Source organism: Notothenia coriiceps, unplaced genomic scaffold (genome assembly GCF_000735185.1).
Source record: "Notothenia coriiceps isolate Sejong01 unplaced genomic scaffold, NC01 NC01_scaffold00002050, whole genome shotgun sequence".
In the NCBI taxonomy this organism is placed as follows: domain Eukaryota; kingdom Metazoa; phylum Chordata; class Actinopteri; order Perciformes; family Nototheniidae; genus Notothenia; species Notothenia coriiceps.
In genome coordinates, this window is record NW_011334751.1 from 8,116 (window position 1) to 24,122 (window position 16,007).

Here is a 16,007-nt window from a genome sequence, read left to right on the forward strand (position 1 = left end):
TTATTAACGCAGAACCAGTAGTAAGTGTGGAGATTGCGCATTACTGTAACCATTAGGTAACGCGAGATACGGCTGATACTTGCGCATTAGTTTCTGTTATGGATCAGTATCAACAGTCCTGCCAGTAACGTTACTGTATTATGAATGCTACTTTAGTTATAGCCTGATATATGATAGCTAACTTTACAATGTTGTGATGTGACGTTAGCTAACATTCTGTAGCTAACGCCGGTCACTCACCAAGATAGCTGCCCAGTTCTCCACTGGTTCTCCTCACACCACAGCTCAATTTCTCTCCGATGGCCGTTATTTCTTCTAATCCTTGGCTGCTCCTGGTCTCTTGGACGCCTAGCAGGCTCATAATTATAAGGTTGTGGTCCGTCATATGCATTCGAATATTCATGTTCAACTTCTTCTGTGTCGAAACTAGCATTGGGATCCATGTTTATTAATACATTACACCGGCCGCTCTCCCCCTTGTGTCCCCCGTGTTACGTCACACGCGGGAGGTCACGTGCCGAGGCTTTTTTTATGTGGAAGTGAACATTTCTTACAAAAACGACGCCAGATGTCACTGTAGTGTATATTTCTGTATATGTTTTTGAAAATCTAGTGTATTCATCATTTTCATACACATTTATTCATAGGTGTCTTTAACCTGGAAGTTGCTCTTTAAGCACAAGGGCTAAACAAAAAAAAGGAGTGTGCTGGTGAGGTGGCTGCCAAATGTTCCCACAATCCCTTGCACTGAAACACGAATAGCCAGAAAATGTCCCATTGTATTGAAATACCATTGGACCGCTGCCCTTTACTCTGAAAGTGAAAAGAAACACCCATTTCTCAGAAACTAGGTGGTGTCCCTGCAACAAACAGAAGCAAAAGGCTAACCGTAACCCACCATGCTCTGCATCTGATTGGTTAGTAGTAGTATCTGCCTTAGAACATTCTGGTGGGTGGGTTTATGTTAATTGCCAAAGAGAGATTGGTGAGGGTTAGGATATCAGATTCTATATGGTGGAAAACAGTTTAGCAGAAAGGCAGTAATTGCCATCTTATGCTTTAATGGAATTAGTTTTTTGATATAAAATTAAGACCCAGCAAAACATTAAATCCGCCGTGAAAAATGGAATGTAAAAATAGAAATTAAGTTTTTTATATAAAAAGCAGAGGGAGTATGCTTATTTGTAGACACTGTTTCTTTTTTTTTACCAACTCATTTTTTCAAGAATTCAACATTTTGTAATAACTGGTCTGTGCTTTTGTAAAAAAAACATATTATTAATATTGCATTAGAGAGACAACAGGAGAAGACGCCACCTTGCAAAGCTAGTAGACTTCTTTATGAAAATGTTAGGTCTAATTGCCTCTCTTTTAAACTTCAGGTCATTAATCTGCTTAAAAATCTGAGGGTTAGACTAGGTTTCTTTTTCAGATACAAGTCCTGTTTCTCGCTTGAGGCCAGGAAAAGGCTCTGTGACCTTTTTACCTGTGCTGGAATATGGTGATCTGATCTATATGAATGCACCTGCCCATTACCTGATCAAGTTAGATGCTGCCCATCACAGTGCGCTGAGATTTGTAACTAACTGTAAAGTATTAACTCATCACTGTACCCTGTATGCCAGAGCAGGTTTGCCTTAACTAACTGTACAGAGGCTCAGTCACTGGTACAAAGCCATGTTAGGTAAACTACCATCTTACATCTGTTCTCTTATTACACGGCAAATTGAAAGTAGCCATTGCCTGAGATCTCATGCTGTGGTTTTGTTAAATGTACCAAGTGCTAGGACTGACTTAGAGACGAAAGCTTTTATGTGCGCAGCTCCTCTAACTTGGAACAGTCTGCAAAAAAAATGGAAACTGAGCAATTTGGTTCCACTACATGTTTTTAAAGCACGGATAGATGCTATGCAATCTGATACTGTTGGTACATGTAAATGTCGATTGGTATGTACATTGTAAATCCCTGTATCTATGTTGTATGATGCCTTTTTTGTTTTTCTGTTGCTTTCTGTTTTTATGTCTTCATGTGGAACCTACTTGCAGCAGGTCTCCCTTGAAAAAGAGATCGATGATCTCAATGGGATTCACTTGGTTAAATAAAGGTTTGAAATGAACACTCGGATCAGTGAGGCTTTTAAAATAAACTGCAATTACATAACCTACCTTCCAACCTCTGCTAAAGCAGAAATCATAACAAACGCTGTGCTCCCTTAACAAAACTGTATGTTGTTTTCAATGAAAATGAAAACAGTCCCCTCGTATGAATGACGTGGAAGCAGCTTAAAGCTCTGAAACCTGATTTGTGAGAGGATACAGTGTAAAGAGCTGCTTCCCATCGGCTGGGTAGAGTGGCTTTTGATGTTCATTCAATGTTCCAATCGTTTAACAAGTGCTAGCTGGAGAGGCCCGACATGAAGGACTCTCCTGCTCTTATTGAGAGGGATGGATGAGATTTCATTACTGCCCGTCTATTTGCTACCAATCTGTTCGTGTGCATGTGTTCATGTGTGTGCTGGAACAAGCGAGAGATTTATGATTCTCCGGGAATAAAATCAAACTTTTGAAAAGCAATCATACAAGAATATTGCTTGTTGCAGCTACACTTCTCACTGGAATAACAATGTAACAGCTGGGCCACACCTGAGGGGCTACTGTAAAGCCTTTTAATTTAATTTAGCGTGTGAGTCATACAGAGTGAACATCCATAGGGAACAAACACTGTTTGATTCTACACCAAAGGGGGCAGAGCTGAGGAGCCCTGCAGGAGTTAACAGCTGCATCTGTGCACAGTCAAGGTGTGGTGAAGCTATACATAGTGTGAGTGCTTTAAAAGCTTCACTGATAACACTGGGTGATTCTGGATAAGTGTGACTTTGCCTCGCCTGTGAACTTACACTTTACCACCGCTTTGCCATTGCCTAGTCTTTATAGGAATTCAAATAGGATTTAGGATTTAATAATGGCTTTGGCTTTAATTTTCGTATCAACAGGAAATATCATCATTCTAATTTGAGCTTTATTTGTCATGTCAAAGTCTTTGATAACATATGTATCAAACAAAGTGATACACTATGCACAAAGGTTTTAATAGAACATCTTAACATTATTATGTTAATCAATGCATTTTAAATTAAAAAGGTTATTTATTTATTTTTTGCAAGAATGTCCTTTGAAAGCTCATTAAAGCGGCACTATTATTCTCCTTTTTAGGTTTCATATTGTATTGTGTGCCTCCACTGTGATAGGTCTCCATGCTTTCATGTTCAAAAAGGTCTTTACTTTGCTCATACTGACTGTGCTGCAGCACCTCTTTTCACCCTCTGTCTGAAACCAGAGCCCAGTCTGCTCTGATTGGTTAGCTGTCTGGCTGTGTTGTGATTGGTCAACCGCTTAGAGATGTCCCACACGCTACACAAAACAAACAATTGTCACAAACAATGTATTGGAGCGCTAGCCAATAGAAGTGCAAGTGTTACATAGTGATGTCACTCTTTTACGAAGTAAACATAGGAGTCTAATTGAGGCATTTCAAATAAGGCCAACACACTCCCCCCCTGGGAACTTTGGGATTTTAGCCTTTGCAGACCATTTACATACACAGAAACCTATATAACACACTACCGGAATGGGAAACCCCAGAAAAGCGTAATACGGCCTCTTTAAAAGCTGCATACAAAGTTCCTTTTGTAACAATTACACTACATCTTGGAATCCAGCCGCACTCACCTGTAGTTCTCGCACCACCCTCTTGATGAGGTAGTTGCCCAGCTCCACCCCTTGAAGGCCAGCCTGGGTGGAGGAGATGGAGTAAAAGATGGCTGCATTTATCTTATTCACGTCCTCCTCGGATTCGAGAGGGGCGAACTCGCGGACGATGCTCTAAGACATAGAAAAACATTTTTGTCAAGTCACTCATCTACAAACCCATGCTCAGTGTTTTTGTTCTACTTAGCTGCAGTCGAGGCAGGAGTGAATTATAGTCAGAGCTGTTGGAGCAAAACTGTGTGTATGGTTGCACTATTTCACACCATGGAATAGTATCAAATTGCTATGTTGTCAAACTCCCTTCTCCTCCCTCACTGTAAAGAAAGGGGAGTCAGCACCGTAGAGGGTGCTCCCAGAGGGATGTGCAGTTTAAAGGTCCTGTATTGTTTTTCACACGGCAATAATCTATTTGTCAACTGAGAGGAGGAACAAAGAAGTAAATCCCTGTTGTTTAACTATCCTCCAAGGTGTGATAAGGGAGACAAAGCGTTACAGCAGCCGGCGGTGGCTTCCAACCTGTATGTTATCGGAGATGTCTTCAGTCAGGGCCACGTGTAGCACAACCAGCGGCTCCATTGGCATGGCGGCGTGGGTGAAGGCATAACAACGGCGGCATGGCCCCACTCTGCGCTTCAGGTCACTCCAGTTCCTCACAGGGTGCACGGCCTCGTACCTTTAAAAGGGATGATATGAAAGATCATTTTTTAATTAACTGTTCGCTCTGCCCTGCCCACCTTAGTGAAGGTTCACAGGCGTGTCAATGCCCTGACACATTTGAATAATTAAGGTATTTAAAAAAAAAAAAACACTGGTTTCTTGTTTTCAGGGAGAGAAAACTTAGACAACTAGGTTAAATTAATCGCTTTTATTTTTGTCATTGTGATGTACTTTAAATCTCAATACCACTATCCAGTTAAAATCTTTAATATCCAATCATTACACCCTAGTGTGCAGTTGCTTTTAAATTGCTTAGAATATGTTGTTTAATTGAATAAAGGCAATTGTATTGGTTTGGTTTTATTGCACACTGTATAATATGGACATTGTTATAAATAATAGCTTGCTTTCAATGCTACATTGAAAAATAATAATACAAATAGCGCAAAATGTGCAGATTACGTAACGTCTCGTATAAGACTGCGATACTGCACGTTTGGGTTAGTTGAGCGACAGTAGAGGTAATAAGAAATGTAATATCCTCATTTGAATATTCAATGTTGTATTGCATAATTTCTTTCTATTTTATAGCCTGGGAAACAACTGTCCTGTGTCTATGTCAATCAAGGGAGAAGAAGGGTCCTTTTCTCATAGACTTCTATACAATCGGACTTTGCAACCTGTGGAGTTGCCCTCTGCTGACCATTTGAAATGATGCAGGTAAGGGCACTTCTGCATTGGCTATGTTTTTTTATGTGGTTGCCTCTTTAGCTTACCACACTGTTTAACTCATTCCTTTTATTTTTGGTTTTGGAGAGACTTAATTAAAACTCTTAAATGCTATGAACGCTGTAAGGGCATGTAGAGGAATGCCTAGATACGTTTGTTTCGATGATGGACAATAGCTTGGATGTAAAAAAAGAGACTGTGGTGACACAAAAGAGGGAAAGACACGAAGAAAGTAAGACAGTGAAGAAGAGGGAGCATGAATGTTCTTACTGGCTGATCTTCTGCAGTATCTCACATGGGGAATGCCAGGTGATTCTCTCCAGCCGGAGCAGACCAACAGAGAACCACTCAGAAAGCAAGCTCTTCAGCGTGCCGTTCAGGTCCTGGAAGAGAAAAAAATGCAGAGTTTAGAATCTACATCAGCTAAAAATCTATTACAAATTCACCACATTCATTCCTTTGTTGTGACAGCTCAGTAGCCGGTCTGTTGTTTGAATAGAACACTGGTAAGCAGGTACATCTTAATCTATGATAACGATGCATTGGAAAAAAGTATTTGTCATTCTTTTCTATCTCATAAAGTACTCACTAGAAATCGCAGCTTTATATGAATATTAAAATAAGTGGATAAACACATTCATCACAGCCTTATAAACCTCTTTTATGAGAAAAACCTCACCAGTGCCAACTTATTGACTGACAGCCAAGTAACTGCAGTTTGTCTGGCGGCTATAAAGAAATCCTGTACCGTCATCTTACACACTGCGGGGTGTTTGATCCCCTGGGTGTCTGTATGGTCTTTGAATGTTTTCACATTATGAGTTGTGATTTGTTTGAGCTAGCAAAGGGTGTACAGGAGGCACTTCAATAAACAACTTGCCATTTCAAAGCAGGCCTGTTCTCCCACAAAGGTCAGACTTAATTTAAAGCAAATCTCTTGCTAACACACAAACAAGTGCACGGCGTGCATGCACTCAGACACACTCATAACACATAAATACAGCTTATATTGGCTGTTCCATAGTATGACTTCACTCCGGGCTTACTTTAGTGCCGGCTTGTCCGTCATAATAATAGCTAATGCAAACAAGCTCAAGTACAGTCATGCTGTGAAAGCCACTGGCTGAATTTCTCTGCGAGAAACTTTCAAACACCAAAGCTAACAACATTTGAAATTCCTCCCCACGTATATGCATCAATTGCATCATGCTCTGCATTATTCAGCTCTATGGTAGAGAGGTTTCACACTTGAAAATTCTGTTGGGTGAGGAGAAAATCAAAAGTAATACAAAAAAAAGTTCAGCAAAATATCTACTTCTGTGAAGCTGAATGTGTGTGTACGTGTGTTCCTTTAACCTCCCAAGCTGCCTGAGGGGAAATAATCTATGATGGCTGATAATCCCAGCTCGGTATTTCTTTGGAAAACGCAGCGCATAAACAACCCTCGAGAGTGCAGCCCCTGCCTTGGGTAGCCAACTCTCACTCACACAAAAGGAAGGCCGAACTGAAATGTGTATTCCATGGACCTACCAGAAGATGAAGTCTTTTGAAATGGAAGGGGTCTAGCTTTTGAAGCCTGGGGTTAGGAGAGGAAAGGAGGAAAGGGAAAAGAAGACAATCCTGCACTCCATTAGAAAGAAAATGGAGCAATACTTTCTGACACTGGAGCTGTATCAATGCAGCGAGGCTGTGATGCTGTGAGCTGATACAGCCTCTGTTACCTTGAGCTGCAGTTATTTGGTGATTACATAGAGCGATGGAAACTGCAGAGCCTGGAAGGAACACTGTCTATCCAAGGCCAAACAACCATGGAGTGCCAAAGTGATCACAGGTCAAACTCAGAGTGTGCCAATACTTTTACTCCAGAAGGCTGCGTGCCACTTGTCAGCCTGGCAGCCTGTCTGTGGGGAAAAATAGCCTCGCTGATACTTAAATCCCAAAGAGACAACTAAAACAATGTCTCCTACTCAGCTTTACATCTCTCATACACTCAGTTTGTGGAAAGACGATTGAGAATGAAAAGCCTGGAGGTAGAGGGAATGAAGAGGAACGTGAACAAATCTATTACCCAGCAAAGAGAGATTAATCTAGTGTAGAAATCAAAGAGTACCACAACATTTTTCCACCTTGTTAAATCCTAACATTCATTACTTCAGAATAATTAGACCCTCCAGAAAAACGCGATTCTGCGATCGCAGAATTTACCGCATAATCAGCCAAATGGCGCAGATTTTTAAAAAGCCGCATATTTATCAAAAGGCCGCATAATAATCCCCGCATTTTTCCACACAAAGTTGAGAAGAAAAAAAATTAACTCGTCTTGACGTGACGTCATCAGCTCGCGCATCACAGAATGTAAACAACACTGTATAGAGCTCATTTACCAACGAACATTTCTACTAAAGACCGGGCAAAAAGTGGGGGGAAACTATTCTGCACCCCGTGCAACTGTGTGTTGCAGCATAAGAGAAAATCGACGGTGGCGACCCACTTTGATTCATTCAAACATTCGAAAATGCTTTCTGCTGCTGCGGACAAGAAAGCCATTCAACTTCCGTTCACCGAGGGATCAACCTCCAAAACCCTTTCGAGGGCTACAAGAAACGAAGTGAGTAGCCTACAAGATTGAAGCTGGTCAGATAACGAACGAGTAAATGAAAACAGAATGAGGCGGAGAAGTGTGTGTGTGTGTGGGGGTGTGTGTGTGTGTGAGATTAAAATAGCCCAATTGCTTTTACAATAAATAAACATTGAATGTGTTTAATTGAATAGTAAAGGGGTTTAACGTTAGTGGCAGGTTGTGTGTGAGAGAGAATAAATAAGACAGCCCAATATTTAATTTTTTTTTAATTCTTTTCCCCCGCATATTTAGCATATTTCGCAACTTTCCGCATATTTCCTAACTTCCCGCAATTTCGCCGCATAAAATCACATAAAACCCCGCATGTTTAATCGCATAATCAAGGATTTTAGCCCGCATAATCAAGGAATTTAGCCCGCATAATTAAGGATTTTTGCCCGCGTTTTTCTGGAGGGTCTAAATAATGCTATCATATGTTTTGCCCTATATGCTTCTGTGTTAACCTGACCAGTTTTTTTTAATGCAAGTGTTTTCTCTCCCCTAGTATGCATATACAGCCAATACATGTTCTAAAAGCTTCATATTTACTTCAACCTTTTCTCATTTTTAGCTCAATCAATTCTGGCAATAACAAGAAAAGATTGCTGTGCACCCCCAAGACCATTGTGGTCAGCACTCAGTACGAGTACTCGGTGGGTAGCTTAGACCTTTTATAAGCTGCAAAAGGTCTCAGTGGGCCTGGGTTATTGAGATAAAATGCATCTGAACCACCTCTCCGCAGGAATAAAATAAGTATTGAGCTGAAGAGAAGAGGCTAGAATTCCATTGGCAGGGTGTTTGAAAAATCATAAAACACTCTATTCCAAAGCAAAACAAAACTCAAGAACTGACCACAAAAATGACAGAAAACCTTTCTCACCACATGATCAATCAGTCTAAAAACAGCACAACACGATAATGGAAGCCTCCTGAAAATTGGTTCAGGATAATATCAAGCAGGACAGTTCAGGTAACACCATCACTGTTTTTGATAGCGAACACAAACCATTTTGGTATCTTGATTTTTGCATCTCAGCACAACAGCTTTACAAATCTGCATTTCATCCAGTGTGTTTGTGAAAAGTGGACACAGCATTTTAAAAATGAAAGAAGTGGGGTTTGTTTTGGATTAAATGGCCACTCAATTCAAAATGGTGCTCTCCAATACCAGAACAAAGCATCCTTCTTGATGGTTCGTTTTGTTAAACTTTATGTCTACATGTAATGCACATAGGGGCTCCTGCACATGCTGTTGTTTAAATAAAAGGGCTGCTGGTGGCCTGTGACTCACAAATAGCAATTTTCTAGCCGGAAAGCCTCTAGTTCATTTATAAATGCAGCTTCAAGCAGCGTATACTCAGTAGGACTCCAACTTAGAGATTCGGCCCTGAGCATGAACATTAGCCAGAATAATGGTTTATGAACACGGTTATGTAACCTCCGTCAAGCCTAACAAATAAATCATGAGAACATATATATTCTTTATCTTGGGGATAACTAAGTACTACAATGAAGAAAGAAGTTGGTTATGCATCTTATGGTTGGTGTAGTTGTATTAAAAGCTGCTCTCTTATAATGTTAGAATAAAAGTCAAATGATTCTTTATTTTGTTAAGTGAGAATTGTTGCGCAATATCCACGGCACATATTAGACATTACATTGATCTTTGGGAAATGTGCAACCTTTAGATGAGAACGATCAACAGAGTACATTTGTATTCTTGAACAAACTATGTGAATGGAATTCATTTGACAGCAAGCTTTAGAAGTGAGAAGTCCTATATTCACACTTGTATTCTGTGCCTCTACTGCGACATGTTTACATGCTTTAAAAGCTCTCTATTTTTCTCATCCTGCCTGTGGTGCAGAACCTCTTTTCACCCTCTGTCTGAAACCATAGCCCAGTCTGCTCTGATTGGTTAGCGGGCCTGCGAGAAACTTCCTTTGGTGTCAACTTTGGGATTTCAGTCTTTGCAGATCATTAACATTCACAAAAAGAAAAACATACTGGTGGAAAGGGCAAACCCTAATAAGCACAATTCGACCCCCTTAGTTGAATTAAATCCTTTTAAATTATTTGACTGATCAAAGATGAGTGGATGATAATAATACAGGAAAGGGATTTTTATTTGTATGCCAAAGATGTATTTTCACTGCCTTTCCATTCTATTTTATTTCACTTTGTCTTCAGACAAATCAATAAAAACATACATTAGATTCCTGATTCATATTCAAGTTGTCACCTTGTGCTGTAGCAGAGTAACTCTTGCCTCTGTATAGAATGACATATTAGTACTGAGTCTATAATAACATGAGTAATACAGCAAGAGTGGAAGGCAGCTCTTAACGGTGCTTTAAGAGGATCTGTCCAGCCAAGATGAGCAGGAAATGTGAAGGAAGCACTGAAATTAAACTTGGCAGCGACTTGTGCCAACAAAAGCTTGGCCTTATCTATCTGCAAAAGCACCCTGAGCTAAGAGGAAATACATTAAAAGAGCTGACATTTTGATATGCTTTTAGTTTAGTTAGGAAGGTGTACTGGGGCAAAGGGCATTCACACTCAAGCTGTGAGGAAATGTGATCCATGTGATGGGAGCAGTTGTGCCTCCGTGTGGGGTGAGTGGCGTAAGCAGTTATACTCAGCCTTGTGCTAATGCTGTTAAAATATGCAACATAAACTAGTTCTAAATGGCGAAAAATGTGGATTCAGTTATTCAGGCGTAGATGCCAAACACGAACTGCACTTCTTGACTCATGCGAGTACCCGTATAAAAATGTAAACAAATGCATTACCCTGATGTGCGGACTCTCGCTAGCTTTTGATGAGATTATTTCAAGCACATCGGCTCGGAGATCCACCAGAAACTTTACTCCCCCCTCGACTCTGCTTATATGATTCAGCAACTGTTTATAACGGGGAGTCAAACCGTATCGGAGCCTGTCTTCAACTTGCAAAATGGTAGCCAAGTCTCGTAGCTGGGTATCCAACAGCCTCACAGCGAGCTCTGAAAGGTTTTTATGGTCTACTCCAAAGTCCTGCGAGAGCTTTGTGAGAAAGCCAAGTTTATCTTCCTTGTCTAGACTGCTGTAGAAGTGCATAAACTCCAAGCTATTCGACTCAGGAGGAGGAGGGGATTTGTCTCTCGTTTCGTAAGTGGGTAAAGGTGCAACGACCCTCGTCAGTATTTCCTCCATGCCCGTGACACCACCACGAATCGAGGTCGAGTACCAACGCCAAGCTTTGACGTCCGAGGCCTGCAGGGCCGCTTTGAGGACAGCCCGGTGTCGCCAGCACCTTACACTGCTTCGAAAAGCCCAGATAGCAGGATTGGATATCATAGCCAGGAGGGAGCTGAGCTGTCTGTTTTGGACCCGCGACCAGTGAACACGTGAACACACAGAAGGGAACCACTTCCGGGTTTCTTAAAGAGACAGTACAGCTGCCAAGGCAGGTCCATGACGGGTGATATGAAAACACATCAAAACCAGTGTGGCTAGGATAAAGGGAATATATTAGTATATTATATACTAGTATTGTAGTATAAGTGTAACTGTGTGATGGTGTAAAAATTGCCTTATAAAACGAACAAAGAGACTACAATGTACAAAAGCCATCACCCCAATGTGTTGGTCTTGGTCAACAGATTTTACTTGATAAGAAAAAAAAAACACAAATACCTTTACATGATTATAGTTAGTACATTCTAAAAAAGGCTTGTTTAAAAATATTACTTGACTTTTTGTTAGTCAACTAATATGACTTGTAACAAACAAATATAAAGATATATGAATTGAATGTACATTTTGTAAAACTGAACAATATTTGTTGTGTTTAGCTTTTTTCTTCTTTTTTCTTTTATTCATCTGAGTAGAACATCTTTGACTGAATACAAATATATATTCAAAAAACTGATTTATACAAATTATAACTATGAAGAAAGTGAATGGAATGTTGTGAAATAAAAGATCATTTTTATTTTCATGTGCCCATGTTGTTGTTTATGTATTGATAATTTTAATGTGTTCTATTCCACAATCCAATACCTCTGAAGAAATCAACAAATAATAATTTTGTCCCATGACAAACTGACCTAAAACATACATTTTGATGGCAACTGACACAACAGGAAGCACTTGCAACAGTGCAACAACACTTGTATGGTTTGTTTTATTAAACATATTTTTTATTTCAACAGACAACGTGATGGGAACACAGGTTTCTCATCTGAATTACAATTGTTGGCAATTTCCCTCATTGACGTTCATGTATCAAATACTTTTCTTTGATTTGAAAGATGGTGAATCATAATATATGCTCATTGGTGTTATTATGTTAGTCGACTTTTTCATTTGAGTAAGTATTACTTATTACGCACTGTGGAATATCACTCAAAGCAAAGGGAAAATAAGATACATAATGATGTATGACCACACCCATCACCACTATGCCATCATTATTATTTTTTTATCTTACAACTCAACATTAATGATGTGTTTGCATTTGCTTGAGAAGTGCTGCCAGCTCATTGTCTTACATATTTTTTTATTTTTGAAATCAACCTGAGTTGTGTTTTTGTATTCAGCATCAGACACCCTGCTGGGCAAGTTAGTTGAATACACATTTGTATACTACATCAATGTTTTACTATGTAGCTCAAGATTAGCTCCTAGTAATCTAAAATTCATTACAGAGCAAATAGATTATTTTTCAATGGCATTTTGATGTGTCTTATAAATTATTCCTGTCTGTGGGAAAACAGTAGACTCTGTCTATAGAAACAAACTGTACTTCAAAGTGGCAGTTCACCTAGTAGGCCTACACACAAGACATCATTCTGTCAGCACAGGTCACATAATCAGACTGGTAACAAAATACGCTGTAACACTACCCAACCTGGCAACCCCAGAAGTTCCTCAGCCAATCAGCGTACAGCTGGTATTACGTGTGCTGACAATCAAGTGGACCGCCTAAAAAGTTTGTATTTTCTATGAAATGTAACGCCAGTCAAGATTATTTGGCGGCATTGTAGTTGGTGAGCAAATTATATGATACTATTGCGATAACATTTATCAAACTAGCCATACATATTTCGCCAAAGTGAAATAGGGGAGCTTTGCTTTTAGCTATCCTGTTTTAACGTCTCTGAGTTAATGTGTGCTAGCTAATTGGCTAACTAGGAATAGCCAAAGCTTTCAGAACGGTTATTTTGTCATATTGTCAACTAATTTCCCTCCAAGTGAATTTCCTTCAAACCACGTAATGTTCACTGCTCTTTACAAAGGTACATGTACGAGATGGGACAACATAAGGGCACTAAAGGAGGAGGGAAGCCCAAGCAAAAAGCAACGAAGCAGCAAAGGCTAAGTGGTAATGACAGCGCTGGTGCCGTGGGAGATGCGATCAAGAACAGGTGAGTAGTGTGTGAGACGGTAAAGATGGATAGCTGAATGATATGCTGACAAACACACTTCAGCTAGCACTTACTCATTAATCAATCAAGTGTCATTATAAAATAAATTACCTGTATAGTTACCCTTTCATAGTTGTCAAGCTAGAGCAGCTCACTAATAATATATGAATATGACCTGACTGCAGCATCTGTTCAGCCTCAGCCAAGGCCAGACATCAAAGCAGTTTTTAGCAATGATCCTGCAAGCAGCATTGCCTTTCGTGTTGTTGAAATGTGGAAACAAGTTAATTTTGATTTAGAAAATAAAGATAAATCAGATTGGAGTTTGAGAAATAAGGCATTATGTGTTATCAAAGGAGACAAAACTGTTTTTGAGAGAGAGTGCTAAGTTGGCTGAGCTGTCAAGAGGGCCACTGGCATGACTGCATGCATTAATTTCACAGAGTACAGTGGGTACTCCATCTTCATATGAATACATTAATTTACCTTGATATCTGATGCGTTTATTACCATGCATATGTGAGCAGACAAATTAATGTGGAGTGATCTGTCATTGGGTTGTGTAATTGATGAGAGCAGGGAGATGAATAGACACCTGTAAGCGCTCCTGGCAGCAGAGCAGGCAGCTTTGTGTGACGGCTCGCCTCTTGTTATTTCATGGCACACTGACTGAATTACTGATTAAGGTTCAACTTATACTTATCAGCTCTGAGACTCAGGGAAAACATTTTCCTGAGCGTGAAAGGGCGTCTTGCTTTTAAATGCTGTACTGCCTTAGTGTGATGCTCCAAACTTAGAATTCTGAATAAAAGTAACGTAGCTGGGGAATAACGCTGTTTATCTTCCTGTTATATCTAGCCCTGAAGGGTGGGAAGGTCGAACTGAAAAGAAATATGTTAAGATGTACTCAGATGAGATGTACTTTATACATCTTCAGAACGGGGACCTATCATGCAAAATGCACTTTTGGACGTCTTTTATACATGAATATGTGTCCCCGGTGTGTCAGGGAACTCACCAAGTGTCATAAAACACAATCCTCTCTCTTTTCCTCCATACCCAAATCTCTAAAAACGGGGCTGCAACGATTATTATTTGAATTTTTCTGACGTCAGAAAAGGGGTGCTCCGCCTATATGGGCAACTCTCCACCTATTAGGGGAATGAGAGACTGCTCGAAGGCGCTGGAGATGCTGTGGTACATATGCCAGGCCTTTAAGTGGCGCTGTAGTCTGCCACAAAAGCAGAATCAGCCCTTGCAAAAACAGGGCTGGAAAAGAGCTAATAGAGCGAAATGAGGCATGGCTAAAATGCAGGATCTGTTTGGTAGTTTGAAAAAAAAACTTCACAGACATGTTTTATATAGGTATGGCCCTACAATATATGTTTCCAATATAGCATAATAGGTCCACTTTAAGATGGATCCTCTGAGACACCACTTGTGAGAAGGCTGGCATCTCATAGTGTTGTCTTACTCGAATGATTTTAACCAATATATGACCAAATGCTCTACCATGAAAGTGAAAATCCACCAAATCTTATGTGGACTTCAATTTGGTGTTGATATTAAATCTAGTCATTTGAAATAATGCATACCGTGATGCTGATTCTATAGAGTTGTGTAGGACAGAGTACTAAAACCCTGGAAATTAACTAGCGTGAGAGATCCCTTTTTGTTATTTGGAGACTTGAAATCTTAAGTTAAAATAGCCTGTTCTTCCTTGCATCAATTAGGAAAAATTAAGTCACATGAAGGCACTGTAGGAAAAACAATATCTTCCACAGCTGTTAAATCAGCTTTCTGAGTCAACACAGCACACACTGAGGAGCTTATGCTTTAAACACATACATGTACATTCAAACGTATTGGACATCCACTTGAAAAGTGTCTACATTTCCCTTTAAGCTTACACTTTACTGTAACTAAGTTAGGGGCCTTTTTTCTGTCATGTCACAGTTAAGAGGGAGAGCTTTCTCCTCAGTCATATTTCTCTTTACTGCTGACGTTCTGCATTACTAACAACTTTTTCCCTTAATCTCATTTTCATGCCTGTCCAATCTTGACATCCTGATGAGCAGTGCAAAGTCACCCAAACCTACACATAAAGGTGATGATGAAAAGTCTCCAAAGAAGGTAAATCAAACATTTTCTTCTCTTTTCTGCACACTACACAAAGTTGGATGTCGCTAAATCTGACCACATGATCCTACTTAGTCCGAGGCCAATTTTGTACATCTTGATGGAAATGTGGTGTCATATTGACCAGGGTAGGGTTGTGATGTCCATCCATAACTCGTGCTCTGTCTGTAATTAGCACCAGGGTGAAGATTCCTGCCCCAGTTACCCACTGACCCCAGCTCAGAGCGTCATAGCTGCAGTTTGTTCAGCAGCTTGTCATACTATATTACCCCTCTGCTATTATAGACCCCCATCATTCGTAGGGAATATTTACATGCATGCCAGTACCAGGAAATAGGGATGTTATGATCTTACTGAACTAAATTATTCCAGCATTCTGGATAATTACAGACTTCATGTGTGCATTTGTTTATCAACAACTATTTCTAACACAGGCCATAAACTACCTTTGTTCATTTCGTTGCATTACAGTTGTGCTGTGTTTAATGTAAAGCATGTCCTCCCCTCAGGTCAAGTCACCTAAGACTGAACCTGTGGAGTCAGCCAACGGTCCCAGGTAGGGATAAACTCATCATACCAGTTTATAAAAGGCAGGGTTCGTACGGGTGCTGGCAATCCTTGAAAATGCTTGAAATGTTATGAGGTGTTTTCAAGGTTTGAAAATTGCTTGAATTTTGGGAATGT

At 40.0% G+C, this 16,007-nt stretch overlaps 1 protein-coding gene and 1 long non-coding RNA gene across 3 annotated transcripts in view; one reads left to right on the forward strand and one right to left on the reverse strand.

Annotated features, from left to right (window-relative positions):
• mlycd (malonyl-CoA decarboxylase) overlaps positions 1 to 11,487 on the reverse strand; it is a 16,760-nt gene extending 5,273 nt beyond the window's left edge. Inside the window, exons 1-4 of the mRNA XM_010794192.1 lie at positions 10,567 to 11,487; positions 5,425 to 5,537; positions 4,285 to 4,441; positions 3,730 to 3,882 (exon numbers count right to left, since the gene is read on the reverse strand). Of these exons, the coding sequence (XP_010792494.1) occupies positions 3,730 to 3,882; positions 4,285 to 4,441; positions 5,425 to 5,537; positions 10,567 to 11,112 (969 nt within the window). The 5' untranslated portion in view covers positions 11,113 to 11,487. The remainder of the gene's footprint in view (positions 1 to 3,729; positions 3,883 to 4,284; positions 4,442 to 5,424; positions 5,538 to 10,566) is intronic.
• A 1,191-nt stretch (positions 11,488 to 12,678) lies between these two features.
• Positions 12,679 to 15,880, forward strand: LOC104965240 (uncharacterized). Of its 2 annotated transcripts, none has more exons than XR_800527.1 (4): positions 12,679 to 12,748; positions 13,056 to 13,184; positions 15,263 to 15,317; positions 15,833 to 15,880. It is a non-coding gene; the product is annotated as an uncharacterized lncRNA (long non-coding RNA). The 2 variants fall into 2 exon arrangements; XR_800526.1 differs by having other exon boundaries at positions 12,733 to 12,806.
• The last annotated feature ends 127 nt before the right edge of the window (positions 15,881 to 16,007 follow it).